The sequence below is a fragment of the Sphaeramia orbicularis genome, chromosome 4 (genome assembly GCF_902148855.1).
Source record: "Sphaeramia orbicularis chromosome 4, fSphaOr1.1, whole genome shotgun sequence".
Classification (NCBI taxonomy): domain Eukaryota; kingdom Metazoa; phylum Chordata; class Actinopteri; order Kurtiformes; family Apogonidae; genus Sphaeramia; species Sphaeramia orbicularis.
This window is the reverse complement of record NC_043960.1, coordinates 30,986,626-31,010,514: the sequence shown is the minus strand read 5'-3', so window position 1 is coordinate 31,010,514 and position 23,889 is coordinate 30,986,626. Positions and strand designations below refer to the sequence as shown.

The 23,889-nt window shown below is 37.1% G+C and overlaps 1 protein-coding gene and 1 non-coding gene across 2 annotated transcripts in view; both read left to right on the top strand.

The window, feature by feature from the left end:
• The window catches only part of nfic (nuclear factor I/C), a 61,675-nt gene extending 40,659 nt beyond the window's left edge, over positions 1 to 21,016 (top strand). The window contains 9 exon segments of the mRNA XM_030132352.1: positions 2,044 to 2,121; positions 2,123 to 2,157; positions 3,116 to 3,166; positions 3,169 to 3,199; positions 3,201 to 3,267; positions 7,838 to 7,988; positions 7,991 to 8,017; positions 11,079 to 11,167; positions 14,715 to 21,016. Of these exon segments, the coding sequence (XP_029988212.1) occupies positions 2,044 to 2,121; positions 2,123 to 2,157; positions 3,116 to 3,166; positions 3,169 to 3,199; positions 3,201 to 3,267; positions 7,838 to 7,988; positions 7,991 to 8,017; positions 11,079 to 11,167; positions 14,715 to 14,735 (550 nt within the window). The 3' untranslated portion in view covers positions 14,736 to 21,016.
• Positions 13,731 to 13,803, top strand: trnak-uuu (transfer RNA lysine (anticodon UUU)). The gene has a single exon. It is a non-coding gene; the product is annotated as a tRNA-Lys (tRNA).
• Positions 21,017 to 23,889: the final 2,873 nt, after the last annotated feature.

Sequence of the window (23,889 nt, the reverse complement as noted above, 5' to 3'; positions counted from 1 at the left end):
TTATAAGAAATAAAGATGATCAGTATAACCCTGAAAAAACAATAAAACTCAAGGCTGCTTAAGACTTTTGCACACTTACTATAGGTCTGTACTGGTGGCTCCATATTGACTCTACACTCAAGCATAGAAGTAAAGTTGACAAATAAACTGTTGAGTCTGACAAATAAATGTCTCATTACACCTGTCTGGCTGGTGCTGTCCATGGTACTGAAAGGCTAATTTCCTTCAGGTTTGTTTAAATAGCATTTAGTCTTTAATTATGATGTTTATGGTTGCATTCAGGGTGTCCACATATCCTTAAAAACACTTTAAAAGCCTTAAATGTGATAGTGATAAATTAAGGTCTTAATTAATAGATAGATAGATAGATAGATAGATAGATAGATAGATAGATAGATAGATAGATAGATAGATAGATAGATAGATAGATAGATAGATAGATAGATAGATAGATAGATAGATAGATAGATAGATAGTAGATTGTATAGCATGTTATCATAACAGAAGTGGAAATGAGTGGAGTCACCAACAGTCATTCATGGGTGGAGGACTTCAAGTATTAGCTTTAGCATCTGAAAGTCACTAGCACAAACATTAGTCATGTTTGGCATGAAGTAGAAATGGAACTTTAGCTGGACTGAAACATGTCTAAGATGGTTCTAGGCTGAGGATGCTCTGCCGAGACTTACAGTCTGCACCACACACAGGTCACTCTGTACCTAGGAATGGTGGTGGCTAAGAAACTTATTCTCCAAACCTGAAAATCTACCACTCCACCCACCTTTGCTCATTGGCTCAGCTACATGTTATTGGTTATTCAAATGGAAAGACTGTGCCTGTACAAACCCAACGAAAAGAACAGATTTGAGAGAATTTGGGGCCCTTCTTAGCTCAGGTCAGGTGTGATGCCTGATTCAACTTTCACATGGTACTTGCTTTACGTTCACTACTGCAACTATATTATTTCTGTAAGTCTATTCATGTAGTTTATAACTGTCTGGCAGCTCTATGTTAGTCTTTTCTTTGTGTGGCATGTTTTGTACAGTTTTGTAAAGTTAAAAACTGTAAATAAAGTATTAAAAAGACTGGTTCAAGGCAATAATATGAGGCCCATTGTACTGTATTTTTGCAAATGTAAGGTCTTAAGTTTGGCCAAAGATGCCTTGAAAAATGTCTTAGGACGAGACATGAAGGTGAAATACCTCAGTATTTGACGTCTAAAACAGATTAGTGGTTAAGTTCAAATTTGAGTTCTTTTATTAAAGTTTATAATTACTCTAAAAATGTTACTTTAGGCTTCATAATCTATGTAGACCACTGCGGTTTGTGATTTATTTCCATACATACAAATGATTCAAAACATCACCCTCTCTGATTTTTCACCAATCACACCTGACATTAATAACACTTTTTATAGCACCTTCTGTACACAGACCTCCTACCCAAGCATCCCTCAGGATACCATCTGTGGTTTTTGTTGCACTGGGAAGCTTTTCTTCATGTTATCAGCATTCAATAGAAACATAAAAAGCCAGTGAAGTATGTACACACATCTGTAATTATGTGAGTAGACATTGTAGATGTTTCCAGTATTAGCATTGATAATATTTATATAGTTTCTGTCTTACTGTTTAAAAGGTACCACAACTGACTCTGGTTTTATTATATTCTGGTTAAGATTAAAAGTCAAATAAGATCTAGATCACTACAGTGGCTGAATAGATGTTGTCATGGACATTTATTTGTGACAAATGATAGGGTACATTTGAGTTACCAGTAATATTGTAAACTGAGGGGAAGGGAAAAAGTTGAGCAATAACGTGGTCACTTTGTTGAATTCTGTGCATTTTTTAGTTTCCAACTCTACCCTCTTGCAAAAGCCACAGTATTAGTGCACTTTTCTCTTACTTTTCAATACCAAAAAAATATAGCTGCGCACGGATAATATTCAGTTTTCAGACTTATTTTATTTAGTTCAGGAACATTTGGTCTTTAAACCTACAAGTTAATAAGTGAGAGGGGTCTATTTTGTGTCTGTGTTGTAGGTTTGTCTCCTCCAGTGAAGAAGGCAGAGATGGACAGCCAATCTCCCCAGGAAGACTCACCGAGGCTGGGCTCCTTCCCAGCACCACCGGCCAGTTATAGCTGTACACAGCGGTCAGTAGTACACACACAACTATATATACTACACAATGAGGCTATAAAAACACTAGTATTTTTAACTTTTATTTTCAGTTCAAATAGTTTGTTAAAGCATATTTACTAGTTTTTGCATTTTTTTGATAATGCTTAATTTTACTTGTTTTTTAGCCATTTCAGCATTAGTTTTAGACTTGTGACATGAGGTATTTGATATTCAACAATAACAGTTCATTAAATATGGATATGGACATGAATATATATGTGCAAATGCTATGCGAGCTGCCACCTTAAAAAACATTGAACTTTGCGAAGTTGAATTTATTTGGACCAGTGTTCTCAACAGAGGAGGTACCTCTGAAAGCTGAGAAGGAGGCGCTGGGACCGAAATGTATAGTCTGTACAAGTATCAATATCAAGCTGCATGTTATGTCAATGGCGAATCACCCCCCCCCCCCCCCCCCCCCCCCCCCCCCCCCCCCCCCACCCCCCCCCCCCCCCACATACAAGCGCGAGGGGGACACTACCTATTCAACATATGAGCTCAGACACACTCCCCCTGCTTGACAACATGTTATGGACTGCTAACCCCCCCCCACCACACACACACCCCCACACAGACACACTCCTCGACAACGTACCCCCCCCCCCGAAAAAAAATTGCGACAGGGAGGGGCAGGAGGGTCATGATAATGTAAAGGGGCGTTTGCTCAAAAAAAGGTTGAGAAACATTGATTTAGATGATAAAATTAAGACAATCTTACCTGTATTGCGAATTTTAGTTATATTGTTAAACATACAATGCAGTTTCAGTCAGTTGTTATTTTTTGTTGAGAGAAAATTAAATGTATTTGCTTCATTCTTGTAGTTTACCTCAACAATGAGAACCTTGACGCATGTGCAGACATTTGGTCTGTTTCACAGAGAACCAACTGGATACTTAACATGCAGAACTGTTTCATCTCTGTTTGTCCAGGTCTGTCTCGGAGTCCCCACCCGTCTTCATCTCTTCATTTCCCTTCCTCCTCATATTTCCTCATGGAGCCATTCGTTATCCTCCTGGCCCAAGACCCCCTAAAAGACCTGGTCTCATTGGCCTGTGACCCTGCCAATCAAACTTCCAGCTCAGTGAGTACAAACACAAGAGTACACCTTCAGTTAGAATATTACAATTTGAATAGATGATAATTGTCATGTATCGTCATATATAGTCATGTAAATAATTGTGATTAGCGATCTTATTGTCTGTTAACTTCATGCCATGAATGTGGTGTAAGTTTAATTATGTACAAATACCTGATGAGGACATTTATAAGTATAGAATTTCGATAAATATAAATCAATTACATCTCTTTTTGGTTTTGTTAATAAAAAAAATGTACATACAGTATACAATAACATGACTTAAATATTCAGTCCATAAATGAAATAGAATCACCAGGTAATCAAGGTACAAAATCAAAATAAACCACCGTATCATGTATTCTATTGAACTCACAGCAAAAGAAGAATTAGGTGCAACGAGCTCCAGTCATCAAGTATCGACATTGTAGAAACAATCAGAAAACATGCTGTTTCTGTTATTTTCACCCAGCTGTTTTTATACAAGTGAAAGAGATGATTACCATAACTGTGTAAAATAATCATGATAATTTCAAATGTCATTGTATGAACTATGATAATAACTTAATTATTGTGACAGGCCTACTGTGAGTTGACTAACTGCTGAGATATGCTAGGATTTACCCCACACATAACAACACAACATCACACAATAGAGACACCACCTCTGATAGTGTCTCTTTCTAATTGTCTGATATAAATCAAAACCATTATCATGTTCTTTCAGTTCTGGACTCTGTTGCTCTGTGAAAATATAAAATGTGAATACCGAAGTTCATATCTAAACATATGAGAGAAGAACTAATTCAGTTTAATATTAAGTTTACCTACATCTATTACCCAATGAAAACAGTAACTTGCTGTTTGTGTGCAATCTTCACACTTATTCAAATGTTACACACCATAAACTCATCATTTGCATAAAATCTTTACAGTACCCTTTGTATTGTGAGTATTTGTAATTATATTACTATGTGAAGCTGCGGTATTCCAACATCAGGAATTCTGTATTATAGCTCTTCACACAAAGAAGGAAAAAAAAAACACCTGTCATTTAAATGCAAATTTGTTAGAATAACCCAAATAATTATATGCCAAAAAAAATGTGAGAAACAGAAGACATGCATATAGATAAACAACTGGTGAAGGTGGAGGACATACAGCAGTGGAAAAAAGTTTTGACACATTTAAAACTACACAATCTCAAATATTATCATAATGTATTTGCAGAAAAATATGTTTTGTGTTTCACATGGGTGGCTGCATCAGACAGACACAAACAGATGCAAATGATTATATTTTATTTACTGTTAACAAGAAAAAGAAAAAAAAAATCCTCTAGTTTAGTTAGTATGTCCTTGATATGTTTCATTAATTTGCTAAAATATTCAGTTTTGACCCTGATAGGACAAAGCATGTGCAGAAGGGAGCATATGGGTTTGGAGAATGAAACAATACTTGACAGAGTTCAGTGACTTAAGAGTGATTCTTAATGCAATATATCACAACTGTGTAGGGTGTCCAAAAACGTTTTTCCACCACTGTATTATGAAAGAAATAAAAAATGCAATCAATAAATGGTCTAAAATTGATGACTCGTTGACACTGAGGGCTGAAAAATAAAACTATGAGAGATCTTCATGAAGTAATCAATACATAAACACAAATCAGGACAGTTTCAGGACATGTAATAGCTTTAACCATCATGAAGTTAAAGTCTGTTATGTAACCATATTGTTTTGATGTAGTGCTGTTATGAGCTCCAGAGTGCTTTTCTACATCTGTTTACATCCTGTGAACCCATACTGATGGCATGTTTCATTTCATTTCATTATTCATTCATTCCAATCTAAATGACTGGAAAGGAGCAGGATGAAGAAAAACTTATAATACCTGCCCCTTTCTTGAAACATCTGCTTACATCACATAGGTTGCCGTTACAGTTATTACAGTAAACAGTTTACATGATAGTCAATGCAAATAAAACAAATCCAACATCCATAAGTTAAGTTATTTCATTACATGCTTTTATAAAGCTTCTCTATTCTTTCCTTATACAACCTCTTAAACTGAAAAATATTTGTACAGCTCTTCTCTTCTATTTCCAAAGAATTCCACATTCTGACACATGTTCACAATGGTTTGCACTCAAGCGTGGAATGATAATTACTGATCATTAATAAGGGTTGTTACCTTGGTTTTTATAGCCACTGGTCACTGTATGTAATTCACAAACAACGGCAACATACTGTCTTAACCCATAAAGACCCAGTGTTACTTTTGCGGCAGTTCCCAAATGATTTTTTTCTCTTTTTTTTAACTTTTCTTAAGTAATGTATCACCATTTATTCTAATATTATGCTCAGTATTTTGCATTCTTCAGTGAAAATCAGGTTTTTTCCTATATTTAATTCACTGGTCATGTACATGTTCATACAAGCTCAAACTAAAGTTGAGGGTTATTATATCAAAAACGAAAGAAAAAGTGACTTTTTCAGTAAAATATATAATTAATAGAACATAAAAACAAGTGTATCCATCCACTGTCATTGATCCATCTCCATGGGTTTTACTAGTGAATCAATGTTGTAGAAGGTGACGGTGTTTCCACGTTCACTACGGAGCCGCTGAACATCCAAATGGGTCATATCTGATGACCATGAAAAGATGACAAACTGCATTTCACACCAATTATTTACATGGATTGATAGGATTAGTGGATCAACAGGTAGTTGACTTTTTATATCAGTAATTGATTTTGGTCGCCAGTGGATGTTTGGGTCTTTATGGGTTATTTTTACTTTTGAGGCATGACTGGATTTTGTAGAAGCTGAGTACAGATAAAAAGCCATGTAGCCATGATACAGTTTGGAAGGAGATCAAGTAAAATCAATAAATGTTGTTGTAGACATTCTGGAGAATGTATACAAAAATTTTACTGTTTCAAAATTGTGCATTTATAATGCCATTGAGTATATTACTGAGGTCAAAATAAATATCTAATCAGGGTTTCAATGAGCCCCATTTAGGGACAGACCTCATAAAACTCAGAATGCCCCCCATATAATATTAATAAGAGAAGATGTTACTGATGTGCACCATGTTTTATGAGCATTTTATGAGACATGCTGAACCCTTGACCGACCACTTAATTGAGCTCAGAATAAACAGATTCAGTACCAAACACATCTGACTTGTTCTCCTGGAGGTTTTAGTTTTATTACTTAAGTTACTCCTGCTCTTTCATTTAGTATGTCCTGGTTTCTCTCCAGATGTCAGTTATCCTGAACTGACGTAGGTTTATTGGACATTAGTGTAGTGGTCTCTGTTTTCCATAAAATTAATGATATTGTAGTTAAATGAATTAAAATCATATTTGTTTAGGCGTGTGTCTTACATTTAGCTTCGCCAGCTCATTGGCTAATTTTACATACAGTAAATTAGATCGTTTCATGTCGTCGAGTCAAAGTCCCTCTGAATTTCCTCCTCCACAAATTCACTCAAAAGAGCCTGGACCTTGTTGTCCATCCACTTGTCGTAGCTTCTCTTTTGGTCCATTTTCTGAATTATCAAAAGACGAAGCTTGTGGAAATGAAAGAAAACAAAGTTTGCTGTCCCGCACAGTGGCTTAGTGGCAGGTGAATGGAATGCAGAACACTGCAAGTGTACTCCACCAATCAGCATTCTCCATCACACAGCCCTACCCCTCAAGAATTCCGGGTAATCTGAAAAGTACTACCTCCCTATCAGGAACTTCTTCAGGGAAAGTTTAGGGGTGAGGGAAAGATTTTTACCCGGGTAATTTAGATGGAAACACACCGGGGTTTTTCAAAGTTCCAGATAATGCTCAAAGTTCCTGCAAAAGTTCCTGTAGTGGAAAAGGACCGAAAGTGAATATTTTTGAGTGTGTATAATTGCGATGCAGCTAGTAGTCTGTCTACTACAAAAATTTGATTCAAACTTTTGCAGTATTTATTATGTAAATTACACATCATAGCTTTAATCTACATACATTTTTGATTGAAACTGGAATTGTCTTGAAAAAGGTAAAATATGTCAAGAAGATGCCTTTTATTTGCTGCCACATATGTTTTGGTTCTGCCTATAACAATAATTAATGGAGGGTCTGAAAAATGTTGTCATTCAAGTGGGAAATGATGAATGAATACACAATAAGTACACTGTCCTATGTTATTGCTCTAAGTCTTTTTCATCGATTTGCTGTTTTTTGTAACATACACATGCTTAACCTTCAATAAATTAACATGGAGACTTCACTTTGTATCAGCCCATCACCATAATTATCGTTTCTGGTGATGTTTTTGTTCGCTGTATTCTTTATACTCTTGAGATTGTGCTTCAGTTTAATGACTTTATGTTAATAGAGTTTATCTGACAAATACCAAAGAGCTCTCCCTTGTGGAGAATCTACAGGCTGCTAAAAGTGAATCAATTAGTGAGAGACTCCCTTTTGATGAAAATCCTTACGATATCTATTGTATCATAAGATTGAACTTCAATGAACAGTCTTTTTCTGTACCTAATGTTTTGTCGTCTTCTTCTCTGATTTATCAAGCTGAATGGCAGCAACCAGGTGAAAGTGCCCAGTCATTACATCTCCTCTCAGATGCTGGTGCCCCCAGGTCCACCTCCCTCCCTGGCTCCTCCATCCTCCCTTCCGAGGCCGACACTACCTGCAGATTCCAAGGTCACAACCACCTCGTCTGATGGGGAACAAACTCTCCCACATCACCCAGTAAGTCGTCTAAACGCTAAAAAAAATTCACAAAGACACAAAAATATTCAGTTGAAATGGATGTACCGGTGTAAAAACTGTTACTTCAGATCAGCAATCCTAAACTAACATGACCTCAGGCTGGACGGAGACTCTATTCCACTTTCCCTGAGTCTTCTTTATCAGTTCTAGTCCTATAAGCGCATTACTGAGGGAAGAACAGTAGATAGTCTGGTGGAAAAGCTTGTATAATATATAATTTTCAAACTGCTGACAGAGTTACAGTCATCATTATACAGTATATAATAAGATGCTGAATGTCTGTAACTCAGATGTTGTGTTATCATTAAAGGACAGAATCTAGAAAGAGCAGAAAAGACATCAACACCAAGGGCCAGATGTTTGGTTTACTGCATAAAGAGAGGAACTGCTTTCTGTTGACTTACTGTTGATGGACAGTGAACCCTCAGTCTGGATCCATTTTGATTTAGTTTTCAATTTGCGTTTATATGTTAACAAAACTGAAATAAAATCAATAATGGAATGTGAGCACTCAACATAATGCTTGTCTAGCCGGTCAGTTTGGGAATATTGCCTGTAGGACACGTGGAGGATACGACCCATATGAACATTGAATCTGTTCCTCCCTCTTACCTCAAACACCGTCTTCCCAGCTTTTCATTATAAATGGTAGATGTGTATGACTGAAAGCAGTTTTGGGGGTTTTCCTGTTAGTGTTTCATCAGTACGTCACAGAGACATGCAACGGAACAGGATAATTGTTTTCCTTTACGTTGTCAAAACCAACATTAACCCATAAAGACCCATGTTACTTTTGTGGCAGTTCCAAAATATTTTGTTCTTTTGGATTTTTTTCTTTCCTTTTCTTTTTTTATTTAAGTTTTCTAAGTGATTTATCACAATTTATTGTGACATAATCCTCTGTATTTAATGTTTTTTCAGTGAACATCAGGTATTTTCCTATATTTAATTTGTGGATCATGTAATGTTCATAACAGCTCAGATTATAGTTAGGGTTATTATGTAAGAGAAAACTGAAGAATGACTTTTTCCGGCAAAATCTCAGTAACTGAACATAAACCCAGTGTGTCCCTTGTCATCGATCCAATTCCATGTAGTTACGGTGAATCAGGTGTTGTAGAAGAGACGGTGGTTTCCACATTCACTACAGTCTCTGAACATCCAAATGGATCCTGTCTGATGCCCATGAAAAGATGAATACTGCATTTTACTTCAATTATTGACATGGGATTGATAGGATTAGTGTTCAGAAGTTATTAAAACATTTTAGATCATTAGATGGTTTTGATTGTACAGGTGGCTGCTTGTGTCTTGATGGGGTAAATATAGTGAATGAGCCCACAAAATTCCTGATTGTGCCTAACGCCCAGTCAAATGGACAGTAAAGAGAAGAAATACTAAAGATTGTCCCCCCCCTGTATCATTATGTGAGGACCATGTTTGCAGAGAAAGGAAAGAATGGGTGACTCCTTCACTCCTGGTAAACAACAGATGGTGTAATCCCAAAAGCAACGCAGATGAATCTGGAACAGGTATGAAGTTGGAGCCTGACTTGGGAATAGGCATCAGGATTGGAAATAGGCAAGCTTATGTCAGGTACAGGAGTAGATCACTGAGGGTCTGGTAACTGGGGAACACTAGGGACAGCCCGTCTCACACCTTTACAAACTAGACTTGAGTTGAAGAAAAATCCACAAAACCTGGTTCAAAGTTTGCTGTGATGAGTGTAGCTTTATTTAGTGTTCCAAAGCACGGTGAGATTACAGATGCAGACAGAGTCTGTTTCGGTAGTCTGACCCCGAATCTATGTTTTCAGATGGTATTTATACAGTTACTTCAAAGCAGTCAACAGAAAACAAAAGACAAAGTAATCAAAAAAGGGGGCTGTACTTCAGGAAGGAGCCAAGGCAATTTACAGTCAAGGGAAAGGGAAGGGGGGTTCACACAAGGGGAAGGAGGGTAAGTCTGTCAGACCTGGTGGAGGCATCTTAACATATAATCAAACATCACTGGTTAATGCTGAACAGGTTAACTCAGCAGGAACATGAAACAAAAGGGTGCCTTCTGTGTTCTCAAATCACAAATTTTCCTTCCTCACTTGAAATTTAGCGAATCCTGTGGACTGAAAGGAACAAGCAAGACTTCTTGAGGAAACTTCGATTTTTTTTAATGTGTGCAACAAATTATGTCTAATGTAGCTTCTATGAGTCTGTGAACTAGAGGCAGTGATGTCCACATATTTTGGGGGGGCTGGTTCTGTTCTGAGGATTTTGTCTGGAGCCGTTTCAGGCTGGTTGTGGAGAGGAGGATGCTGCACAAACGTTTACCATCAGAGAGATTTTCTCTCATTCTGTCTATGACCTGCTCGTCAAAGAGGCACGACTGCTATCAATAACAGACTTTCCTCTGCTTCACTGTGACAAACAACACTACAGGAGGCCAATCAAAACAATCGATCTTTTACTGATAGTCCTGCATAGCTAGGTCTCTCCATACTTTTTACAGTATGACTGATCCCATTCTCATTCTGAAAACAGGGGAAAAACTTGTTGCATGGTTTGTATTTATTAAACCATCATGGAGAAATAAAAGTCAAGCATTCTTCACTGGTACATTGCAAAGAGTGCTGGGAGTAATTAATTTGGATGTGGGAGGCATTAAAGTTGTTAAATCCACAGAATATAAACACCATAAAGATTTAAACATGTCTTACTGCTTGATCCTGCACCAACAGTTTGCCACAGAAGTGTTTCATGTAACAAGACAGACTTTGAAAAAAAAGTGAGTTAGACTTGCTGAAAATCAAAATTACCATTACCATTGACTGATAAAAATGAATGTGGGAAATATTACTTGATGTTCTTTTTTTTGATCCTCAGTATTTTATGTTTCTCTCTCTGGGTAATTTGGCTGTTTTTCTATGTTTTAGCTCCATTGTGTGATAGACAGAACTTTTGATCAGATTTCATTTTGTTGAAATTATTCACTTATCTTTATGTAGAAACCATGATGCTGATGTTGTAATCCTAAATCCCTTCAGCATACTCAGCCCCTGGGACCCCCCCTGCCAATCGCTCCTCCTTTGTTGGTGTCACCCCTCGGGACCCTGGTGGAATCTACCAAGCCCAGGTTAGTGACGTTTACTTTACATTATCAGACTCAATACGATGATGGATTCAGCTCATACTTATAATCCGCTTGACCAGAGGGATGGGATCAGTTCTGATCAGTGCATCCATGCAGATTTACTGATGTGTGAGTTTTACAATCAGGAAAAAACACATTTGAATCTTGCAGTTTTGTTTCAAACCATTTGTGGATGATAACAAAAAGTTAGAAGTTATTTTTTTCTGTTCATAGTGACCCGTGGTATAATAATAATAATAATAATAATAATAATAATAATAATAATAATAATAATAATAGCTCATAATAAGAATGTTTTGTGTTGTATGGAGTACATAAATTGTACAAGATAAGAGGAAATGTGATACCTAGCAATGACATCCAGTCGGACAACTTTGTGTTTTCATTATTCACTGATTTCAGTCTTCAGTTTCAGCCTTTAATACCCTTGAGTCAGGTTTTCAAGTTTTGGGGAGGTGTTCTAAGGACCCAGAATTAACCATGATAAAACTGGCGTAGTCCTAATGACCCCAGTCGTTTCAGGTGACATTTCAGACAGTCTAAACTGACTTTCAATACGTGCTTCACCTTTAAAATAATAAACTTACTGCTCCTTAGTAACAAATCTTGCAGAAACAAATCATAAATTGAAATTATTGTAGCAGTGTTGCTCCATCTAATGAATGGCACATTTTATCATTTGTAGCACAGCATTTGACAGACCCTCTGGCTATGGGTCGAGAACCCCCAGGAGCCCCCAGACCCCACTTTGCGAGCACTGCTTTAAAGTTGTAGAAGCCAGGCCACCAGTAAATCCTTTTAGTGGCTCAGTAGGGCTGTGGACAGGCTGTATTTAGAAACCGTGTTCACAGTGTGTGTTGATAAGCAGCAGAGCGGGCCCTGTGTGTTACACAGCAGTGTGTGTGTTGCATTGTGGCTGCTGCATTGCAGTGCCTTTGCTCCAGAAACTGAACTGCTCAGCTAATACTGCTGAGCCAGGAATCCCCCACCTTGTCTATGCCTCTGTCTCTCTTTGTCTCAAATTTTTCACAGCTACGTAATGGTGAGATACATCCTACCCAGGTTTAATGACACGTTTTCGGCTTATTTTCATTAATTTAATTACAGATACATTTAATATATTAATAAAGTGTACTGTTGAGCTGGACTTTGTCGCTGTAATTGTATGAGGGATGTTTTTTTAATGAAAATCAAAAACAAAAAACAAGCACTTTGGCGTTGTTAAACCAGATCACAGTCCTGCAGTGTTTCCTCATGCATGTGTCAGATGCCTCGCTGAAAACTGGCAAAAATAAAAAAATGCTTCCTGTGCCCATGTCACAGCTTACATCCATCCTTAATCTAACAAGACACTAAATCCCTTATGCTCACATCACTAGTGTAGAGACATCGTATTGAATTTCTGATAAGTTGTAGTGCAATGATGCAAATAGTATCTGCAGACAGAAACTTACTTGCATTATTCATCTGCATTGCTCTCATGTTTTGAAATGCAGGGAAGTAAAGCTTTGGCATTTTGTATTTATTAAAAAATGCTATTAGGTAACTACATACTGTAATATAATTCAGTCATATCTAGTATGACTGTACATTTCTATTATATCACATCTGGTGTTCTCATCAAATTACCTCTGGAATTCTGATTGTTAAGGAATTGGTGGGAATATCTCTTTTTTTGTAAGGGATTGTTTCTATCCTTTGTTAGAGGAGATAAAGGAAACATTATAGCACCTGTCCTAAGCATTTGAAGAACCTGACCAACTCTTCTATATTAATGGGTCAGTTCACTCAGATATGAACTAAACTAAAAAGACTATTTGTCTCATAACGGCAAAATACAGGCTTCTCTTACAGTCATGAGAAAATGAAAGTACATCCTTGTTAAATTCTACAGTAATATATATCAGGACATGATTAAAAAAAGAGATAATAATCTGATCTTTACCCAGTTTTAGAATTTAATTCTCTTCTCAAGCATAAAACAACACAACAGATTCCACAATATCACTATTTATTTAACACAAATGAAGCCAAAATGGAGATGTGAAGAAGTATCTGTTAAAGTAACTAAACCCCATGGTTTAGTAGCTTGTAGAACCACCTTTAGTAGCAATAACTTGGAGTGATATTTTTTCTGTACCACCACACATTGCTGTGTGTTCTTCAGGTCCGCCACAACATCTCAGTCAGGCTGAGGCCTGGTCTTTGACTGGGCCTTTACAACACCTGGGTTCTTTTCTTTTTCACTGTTCTGTTATAGGTTTGTTTGTCTGCTTGAGGTCATTGTCTGATGCTTGACCCAACTTCAACCAGGCTTTAGTTGTCACACAGATGGACTCATATTTGACTCTAGAATATTCTGGTGTACAGAGGAGTTTGTGGTCGACTCAATGACTGCAGGGTACCTGGATCCTGAGGCTGCAAAACAAGCCCAAATCATCACCCCTCCACCACTGTGGCTGATAGGGTGAGGCGTTGTGTCCATAACATGTGGTTTTGTTTTTCACCAAATTATGTATTATGAGCAAACAGGTTCACTGTAGGAGCCTGGGTAGCTCAAATCGTAGAACATCAGACTTTTAATCTGAGAGTCCAGGGTTCAAGTCCCTGTTCAGGCAAACTCAGAAGATTTTGGGTTTACTGTTTAATTCTCCAGACCAGCAGAGAATTTACTGGCTGATGTGCCCTTAAGTAAGGAATTTGACCCCTGGGCACCTGACATGACAGCCCACTGCTCCTAATCTGTAGTGTGTGGTGTTCCTGCATGTTTCAGGAGGACTTTCGGTGCATGTTACATGTCTGTAAAATATACTTAAGGAAGTATTAAGATAAATATTCTTCTTCGTTGGTGTTGTGGGTCCATAGGACATTATTCCACAAGTCTTGTGGTTTATTCTCATACAAATTTACAAACCTAAGATGAGCTGCCATGTTCTTTTTAGAAAGAAGAGGCTTTCATCTGGCAAATCATCCAGTTAGAATTTGCTGCCATGTCCACTCATGAGAAGTCTGGCGGTTGTCTTGAATTTTCTCCACTTGTGTGAAAATCTTTCTCACTGTTGAAATGTTTGGAAATGGCCTTAGAACCATTCAGCACAGATCAGAATTGATGGATATTATGTTAACACAGGTATGAATGCTCCAAACCAGCACAATTACTAAACATTCTGCTTTATAGAGGTGGTCACATTTGCTGGTAATCGATAAAATCCAAGGCATTTGGTTGACACAACCTTTCCCTCTTAATTCCTGTGGAAGCATAAAGGGTGTGCACTGCTTCTCCATTTTGGCTTATATATAAATATTCATCTGATGGAATCTGTTGTATGTTATTTTAGGTTAGATTTAAATCATTTTAGAAGATAAGGAGATGATTCATTATGATGGGACATAAACCCATAGAATTCAAACGGGGTGCACTTTCTTTTTCTCATGACTGAATGTATTTATGTGTATGCAGTAAGCGATATTGTGGTGTGAGGTGACTCAAGTGAGGTATATTTTAACCATTTTTTTCTCTGTCTTTCAGTCTTGGTATCTCGGCAATTGAGTGAAAAGTGGAAGAATTGCCAGGTCGGTACTGTCCCGGAGGCAGCGAAGCAGTGTTGTTAAAACATTGCCTGAAGAAAAATATATTCAGCTTTGTAGAAGAATAATATGGACATACATATATATAAATATAAAGTGAAATGTCTAATGTTTATATATGTGTATGTGCCATGAAGAGACAGCCTGGATGGAAACAGATGCTGAGATAGATGCTGCTCTTACTCAGCCATTGGCAGCCCCAGAATGAATGAATTTGCTATGACACTAAATGGCTCTTCTCTGGCCACTGATGTGAGTTTTCAAGTGGAAATTATGGATTGATGCAGATGTCTGGTTGGTCCAGATGAACTGCGGATCAGAACAAGGCCTCAACCCAGCAGGTCCTACGAATCCTGTAATCCATGTGTGCTCCCTGGATGAGGCCTGTTCCCTTGGGATGGATGTTTGCCTTTACCCCTGCACCCGAGTCTCTACACTAAGTCTAAGTATAAGGCCTCCTCCTCCCTGGGATGGATATAGTCCTTATCCCCTCCTTCCCTTCAACACCCAGAATGCCCCTCTCCGCTGCAGGTGCTGCTTATCATATATGCAAATAAGCCTCCCTTTTTCTGAACCAACTAGAAAGAGATCCTGTTGTTAATATGTAATGTTTCTTTGCACTTTTTAATATGTTATTAATACGCCTGAAGAAAACGAAGAGTTGAAACAGTGCGTTTGTTTTTCCTCTTCCCACCAAAAGACAGAGGCTTTGTCTTTTTTATTGACAATCATTAGCCTAAATCCATTAAGTTGCTTTGAGAGGCTCATGTTTTTAACACTGTCTGATTGTGCTTTTTTATTTTTTCCATAAAACATGAATAATAGTGGAATATATGAACTATATTCATGCCTCTTCTAACACAACACACAATGCTACACTTGGTCAGAGTTGCTGTTAGAGTTCCTGGTGACTGATAAGGGCTCAGGGCTGTTTCAGTCGAATATGTTGCTGTTCCCTTTCCGTCAGATGCTGATCGTCTTGTCATGACAGTATGGAGCATCATTTGGAGAAGCATTTACCTGCTGCACGAATATGGTTCGGAGCTTCAGAAAGCATCTGTTAAAATCAGGACTATGTGGCAGCGCAGTCGACGTTTAACTGATATCAAACTGTAGCATTGTGTGGTTTGTAGAAGGTGAATAAGGTTCCTACATTTCCACACTCATCCCTGCTCTTTGAGGAGGTGTTGTGTAGATTTGTGTGTTTGCGTCTAAAACACCACAGTGATGGCGTTTTGATGTAGGTAGAAGAAAGACATGCATTGCACTATTATTAAGACAAAATTCCTTTCTGAGCAACCCTTGGCGCGATGATACAGCAGACTGAAGTGTGTTTTTGGGTGAAGCTGTTTGACAGAAGGTCATGTGAAACTGACCCGAAATGAGCACAAAAGAGTTTCTTGTTCAGATCTACAATGCGTGGTGGTCTGGCAGGCGTCCCGTTGGTCATTGCCGTCTGGTGTTGATCAGGGACGGTCGGGCTGAGCTGGAGATAGATGGATGGGCAGGTTATGCACAGGGATATGGTTGGTTTTAGTTGATGGTTTTAGCACTGAAAACGAGCAACGAATTGAGGTAATGTGTTATGAGCTTGCTTGTTGACAAGATCCGCATTGTGGCAGTGCTTTAGTGGGGCAAAGCAATATTCTGTTCAGACTGGCTTTTAACAGCTTTATTTAGTCAATTCTTTTTTTTTTTCAACAATATTTTTAAAGGCATCTTTAAAAGGATTAAAATCTTACAGAATTCGTTTTAACTTTGAGTAGGATCATTTTATATATATCGCAAGGTTAGTGACTAATAGAATCCAACCATTAATCACTGTCTGTGGTTATGGCAACATCTTGAAACCATGTGTTCATTAGGGCAAGATGTCAGTTCAGCAACACTCAGTCTGTATTTGTGTAGTTGTCAAAGCTCTGAATGCAGAAGGAGAAAAAAAAATTGAGATCATAGAACAGATCATTATTGATATTTGTATGTAAAATTAAATGCAAAAATCTGTTGCAGCAGTAGCAAAACATGTGCACCCTGGCCTTTTGATATTTCAAACACCATCTTTATGGAGATGGAAAGACTGAATATGAAAGAGATTTTTATAGGGACTAATATTTTATAACCAGTGCCATGTTTTAATCTCTTACAGCTTTGCGACTATAAACGTCCTATTGAAGTTTGTTGCCTGAGATTGTAGAATTACAAAGGAATAATTTTTCAGTGTGAAGGTGAAATCAGACTGAAAGCTAAATGAATTTGCACTATTCTTTCATTGTACAAATGTGTTTCTCATTTCACCCCAAAAAGACAACTTTGTATTGACTATTTCAAGGAGAGAAGTTAATTATTTGTCACTAGGTGGCACTACATTAAAGCAAATTACTCACCAGGCTTTAAGCCAGAATACTTCTTCAAGTGTCTACATTTACGCACTCATGAACCTGTGCAGCTCCTTTCACGCAAGAAACACATGAAATATGTTACTTATTCATTTTGTTTTATACATTTTGCTCATTGGAGTGCGTCAAATTGTGATATTAATTCCTCATAGTGTTTGTAATCATTGTTTTTAGGAGTTTGACATTGGACTGTAAAGAGTCCAGTTAGCTATGCATTGACCATATGCATATTGAAGAGCAGCTGTATGTGTTTTTCTCTCAAAGTTTATAATTTTGAATCAACAGTCTTTTCAAAATGCTCTTTTTTATTATTTGAGACACTTTGAACTGGCGCAGACATATTAATCCCATTGGCATCTCTGCGTTAAATTTGTATGCAGTTGTGTGCAATGAAAACTCACTTTGCCTTCAGTCTGAACACACCTTTCAAGAGGTGTGCATTTCTTTGGACAGATCGTTTTCCTTCATGTTAACAGCAGTCAGTGCCTACTTAGGGTTGAGATTTTGTACTGAAGGTGCTGATATGTTTTGTCAGGGCGGGTTTTAAGGTTTGGTTAAAGTTAGCTAACAGCTGATGTATACTGCATGGTGCTGCCATGGTCGCTGTGCTGACCTAAAGAATGCATGGCTCAAACTGATAATACCTCTCCCTCTATCCTGCTCTTCCTCCTTGTCCTCTTTCTCTTCCTCCTCTTCCTCCCCTTCCTCCCTCTGTGCTACATTAAGATGCAGTGGATGGAAGGACTTACTTTTTCTTTAGATTTTAATAATTGCCCTGTTATTAAACTCCTCTTTTGCACGATATTTCATAAAACACATTATGTGCCTTGCCTTGAGTTTAAGAACAACTATACTTTATGGGGAAGTGACCATAATTTTCATGGTACAGCTGGTAGCAAAAAAAAAAAGAAAAAAAAAAAAAGATTAAAAAAAAAGCTGCATGTGTGATTGCTTAACATTAACCAGTGGAGGTACACAGTTTTAAGTTAACACTGGCAACTGGTTATTGGCAACAGTGTAAACAATAATACTCAGTAAAAGCTTTGAATAGTGAGGCTTGAACAGCGCGGATCCTCTACTATCATTCACCTCAACATTTTTATACAGTGTCAAAGAACCAGTGTTAATGGAATGACACTCCTCTCTGACAGAGTCAGAGCCAATAAGCCTGTTATGACAACGTCCAGCCAACAGAGTGAGATACTGGACAAATAGTAGACTGTTTTAGCAAAGTATAACATAACCCAAACCTTCCACAGAGCTGTACCACACTCTAACAGGGACAGACAGGAAAAGGGTTCACATTCAGAGACATGACATAGATCACTGGATTTCTACAAGGTTTAATACCTCCTCGATCATCCAAGGACAGACATGAACTGACAGCATTGAAAGGTGAAGTGCATTGCTCAAAATGTACACAACAGTGTTCTGTAGGTAAAAAAAATTATGGGACTAATTTTCTGCAAAACCAGACAAAATATGATCCAAATGCCGTTTATCACCGTAATCACAGTGTGGTTCAGAAATACAAAACACATTTTGTTTTGCAAATACAAAATATGCCTATCAACCAAATATACAGCATATTTTTAACACAGTGCTTCAGAAAAAAAAAAAAAAAAACAACTCTTTCAAGTACAAAATATGCCCTGTGCCTGAGTAATTCACCTTCCACAACAGCAGGGGGCGCTGTCAGTCAATTTGTGAATGTGCAGATGCTTTGTTACATTCTGCTAAAATCATTACTGCTAAATAATGCACCTCTTTTACACTTGTTTGTATAAGCAGATATAGATATGATATCACCCAGATTATATTTTTAGCTGTTCTACCTTACCAATGTTCATATGTTATGTTAATGTTAATGTGTGAAACTCAGATGGAGAAAAAACAGGAAATGCCTGTTCAGAGCAGCAACAAATTCACCCTAAAATCACCTTGATAACATCATTTGATTCTTATAATGTCTGAAAATAAACGGAAAATTGGGCTCATTATTTAGCAGAGCTAATGTTGGCAAATCCAGACATAATGCTGCTGCTTTCAAATGGACTCATAGCATCACCTGCTGTTGTGGAGGATGACTTACTCAGGACATATGGGAGAAAACTGTCAACATAAACATGGTGGAAATTTTTTTTTAGCAAATAGTGATATTGTTTTTTTCTGTAGGATGTACTGTGTTTTGTCTCTGAAGCATGTATTAAAAATATGCTGTATTTAACATTGCACTGGTTTCTTAATTGGAATCAATTAAAAACCACTGTGCTTTTTAATTGTAGTGCATTTGTTAAAGCAGTTTTGTTTTTGTGATGAAGCTTGAAATTAACTCCATAATGTCCTGTTTTTAGGGTGTGGTAACAGTTACGTTGTATCTGAAAACTCCTGCCTAAATGTTCACAATACAAAACAAAAGCCATGTCAGAGACTATGCTCAGCTCTGTCTTTACTCTGATTTATTATTAAGTATTGAATACGTGCAAATACATTTTAAGGTGTTTATCGTTAATTTATACTATATTGTGAATAAAGTGTCAGGCATTTAGCTGTGCCAGTGTGGCCAAGCCACTCAGTCCCATCTGATGGAAACATGTTAAACATGGTTTAGTTCTGGGTTTTAGGGCTCTTCTGCTCTCTGATTGGCCTTTAGAACACCGTCCATTTTCTGATACAATGAGCTTGACCTTGTAACTAATTGTGTGACAAGAAATTACAAAAGGTCATAAATGAGTTTGAGTTTTATATAGATGCATGCACTTAACTCTTCTTACTGAACTTGGCATTTAGGTTATTGTTTAGTTATTATTATGTTACTTGTAGAGTTATGGTTTAAAACACAGCAGTGTGTATAAATATGTACCACATGGATTTATCTGTCATATAAAGAAGATGTTTAAGTATCTGTGTGTTTTAGTTGGACTGTCTTAAGCTGGTGGCCAGGCCTCAGAGTAAGAGACAGATAAAGGTTCAGTTGGTGATGGATGAGTAAAAGTGAGAATGTGGAGAGTGCATATTTCTGACAATGCTGCACAGACATCTGAGAGTGTTTTTGTCTTTTAGCTCTAGCACCACATACAAGAGAATGCTCTTAAATTTCACTGAAATTGATTATGGATTAATGCAGTTTGATTGTCATGTTTCAAACCCATCCCAGCAGACACTATCATCTGCTAAATTTTATTATGCATTATTATATTTGCTCAAAGGCCTGCTTATCATTAATATACTGTACAATTTTCTAGTAACATACTGTAGCCATCCCAGACATCACTGATTGACTTGGCCTGTATGAAACCCACCAGAGCCCTCTATTGGTCACAATTTGCAATAGGATAATAGATTTGTCTACCATTGAAGCTGATTGTCACCTCACACAGTACTGTACCTGCTGTCCATGAACCTTGTGCTGTTAAATACTTATGGACCTGGATATGATTCTGCATCATCAGTTGACATTTAATTGATTTATTATTACTCTACTGTTATAGATTTTTAACTAATTTCCTCCATGTAATGGATGAGACTGTTCCAAATGTTAGCTTAAAAGCTGAATGCTGCTCTAATAAGAACAAAAAAAAGATTCATCAAAAGACTGAAACTAAATCACAGTCAGGTACTAAATGTAACACTGGATGTATAACCCACTGAATTTCAACTGGATCCTGTTGACTTAGATTGAAGGTCAATATAGGGTTAAAAGGTCTGAAACAATAACGTAGTCAATAGAAAATTAGTGTATGACAATTATGATAATCAGTGCTGATACATCAAATATACACTGATGCCAAATGCAAATACATATATGGAAAAAAATGAAGAGACTACTCCAAATGTCCTAATTTAACAAGAAGAACCCAACATTTACATGAAAGAGTTTAAAGCATGCTGAGCATTAAATCTGGTATTGAAAATCTGAGTTATTCCACTCATTACCACTCTCTGAAGTTGTCTTAAATGTTAATGTTATGTTGTTTAAAAATTAATAACAGTGTGTCTTTTTTTTTTTTGCAGTTTCTGCAAATAAAAACTCTAAAATGTCACAAGATTTGTATGGATTTGGGGAGAAATTTTGTCAGTGGTTTGTAGAATATAAATATATATATATATATATATAGATATATATATATATATATATATATATATATATATAAATATATATATATATACACACACACACACACATATATATATATATATATATATATATATATATATATATATATATATATATATATATATACATATATATATATATATTTTTTTTTTTTTAATTTGCTCTTAATTTTTCCTAAAGTTGTATAGACAAAAACAAAATACTAAATTGCACCACCATGGGCTCTGGGAAAGGGTTTTTTTTTTTTTTTCATCAGTTAACTGACAGTGAACATAAGCCTTAGATGAAACCCTTCCAGGAATTAACTAGCCATACCATAAATTATACGATGGCGCAGTTGTTAACTGAGGAAAAACTGTTTCTAAGAATTTTATATCAGTGATCCCTTTTTTTAAAACAGCAATATTTTGGCGCTAAAATAATGTAAACATGGTGACCCATGTAAGACTGTAAAAACCAGCAATGACTGTGGAGTTTCATGACTTTCATTTAACACCAAGAAGGAAGAAAGAGACAAAAATGAGTTTCTGTGAAATGAAAAGAATGTTGACCCATGATGGGACTGAGACGTCACTGAACTGTGATGTGTGTCACTAGATGCTGACTGCCTATTATAATGCACTATAGGACTGAAAGGGACAATGTTTGGGTTGCAGAAAGAATAATAAAGGTGACTTTTGGGTTTAAACATCAGACAGAAAACAGAGCCTCAGTAGATCGATCACACACCAGTTGGACACATTAATACTAGAACACCAAAATCTGCAGCCAAAAACTACAACACATTTTAATGATGTCTCTAAAATTCACTGCAGGTTGTAAAAGGTCATATCTCTTATATGGTTGATGTCATGGAGTGCAGGATAATGTAGTGGTGTTGCGACGAAGACCAAGAGAACTGTGCACGTTGTACTTCAGAAATCTTGCAGCTTCTTACCTCTTGAATCTCTGCCAGTAGTGGCCAATATATAAAAAAACTATTTCAGTTCTTATCCCACACCAAGAGAGAGGTGATGCATGCACTATTCAAAGGCAAATGACTTGAAAGCAGTGGACTGTGAGAGCTTGGTTGTATTCTTGATCTATGTTTCCATCTGATTTTGGAAATTTGTGTTTATTTTCTTACTGACTAGCAATCTGAGAGCAAATGCACAAAAATATCAATAACTTCCCTCAAAATCACCAGCTATCAAAGTGGAAGTGTTCTAAAGGTATGTATGGAGTTAAATTCCTGCCAAAACTTAACAAACAGTACAGTGCTGCATACAAATGTGCACACTTCTCTAACGAACATGGTGTAATCTGTCGGTACAAAATGCAGTTAAGTAACGAATGCATGTTGTTTTGCAAATACAAGATATACGTATTAAACAAATAAGCATCAGTACTATTATATAACCTCAGGCATAGTCTTTCCACCATACTGGTTCCCACAGTGTAATTCATCCTCTGCAACAGCAGGTGGTGCTGTGGATTGGGATGATTCCAAGATGAGGACAAAATCTATTTTTACCTCCGCCAAGGAGGTTATGTTTTTGCTAGGGTTTGTTCGTCGGTCTGTCTGTCTGTCTGTCTGTCTGTCTGTCTGTCTGTCTGTCTGTTTGTTTGTTTGTCTGTCCGTTAGTGTGCAACATAACTCAAAAAGTTATGGACAGATTTTGATGAAAGTTTCAGGGTTTGTTGGAAATGGGATAAGGAAGAAATGATTAAATTTTGGTGGTGATCGGGGGTGGGGGGGCCCACGGGGGGGGCGCAGACCAGAAAATTTCATCAAAATCTGTCCATAACTTTTTGAGTTATGTTGCACACTAATGGACAGACAAACGAACAGACAGACAGACAGACAAACAAACCCTGGCAAAAACATAACCTCCTTGGCTTCGGGGGGGCCACTGATCAGCCTTGGCGGAGGTCTGCGCTCTCCGAGTGCTTCTAGTTATTGGATATTGATCTTCTCTGTCTGTCAGCTTTTTCTTTGTAGCACATATTTATTTGTCTTGGACATCAGTTGTGTCTGAATCATTATGTTTTAGAAGTATTTTACAAATTTAACTAATACATATAGTTTATATTTGCAAAACAAAACTTATTAATTTGTTTGGCATGTTTTGTGTTTGTGAACCACACCATATTTGTTAGTGAATTGCAAAGCATTTGTAAAACATTTTTTGTTTTTTAAGTTTTGGTTGAAAACTAGCTCCGTATCATGTGTTTGACATCATTTGCAGAAACTAGTATTGCGAGTGAATGGGTTGTATTGATGGTCTGGGCATAAACTGCATTGTAGTTTTCATTCCAGTGTATTTATTATGCAACTCTTAAATGTGCTTGATTAAATTCCCCTTCATTTGCATGAATTCAGTGAGTTAGACTATTTCATTGGACAGTATATGTGTGACTGAATGTGCAGAACTAAATCTTAAAGTCAAATCTGTCCCTGCTAATGTTGTGTTCTGTTGTGGGTTTGTGGAATAGAAGTCAAAGTCTCCGATTAGTCTGGTTTTTAGTGGATAGAGGTGTCTACAAGACATGTGGTGTGCCCAGGCCTCTTTATTAGACCCACTCAGACCAGAAAATACCTCCAAGTAACCCTGGTATCATTT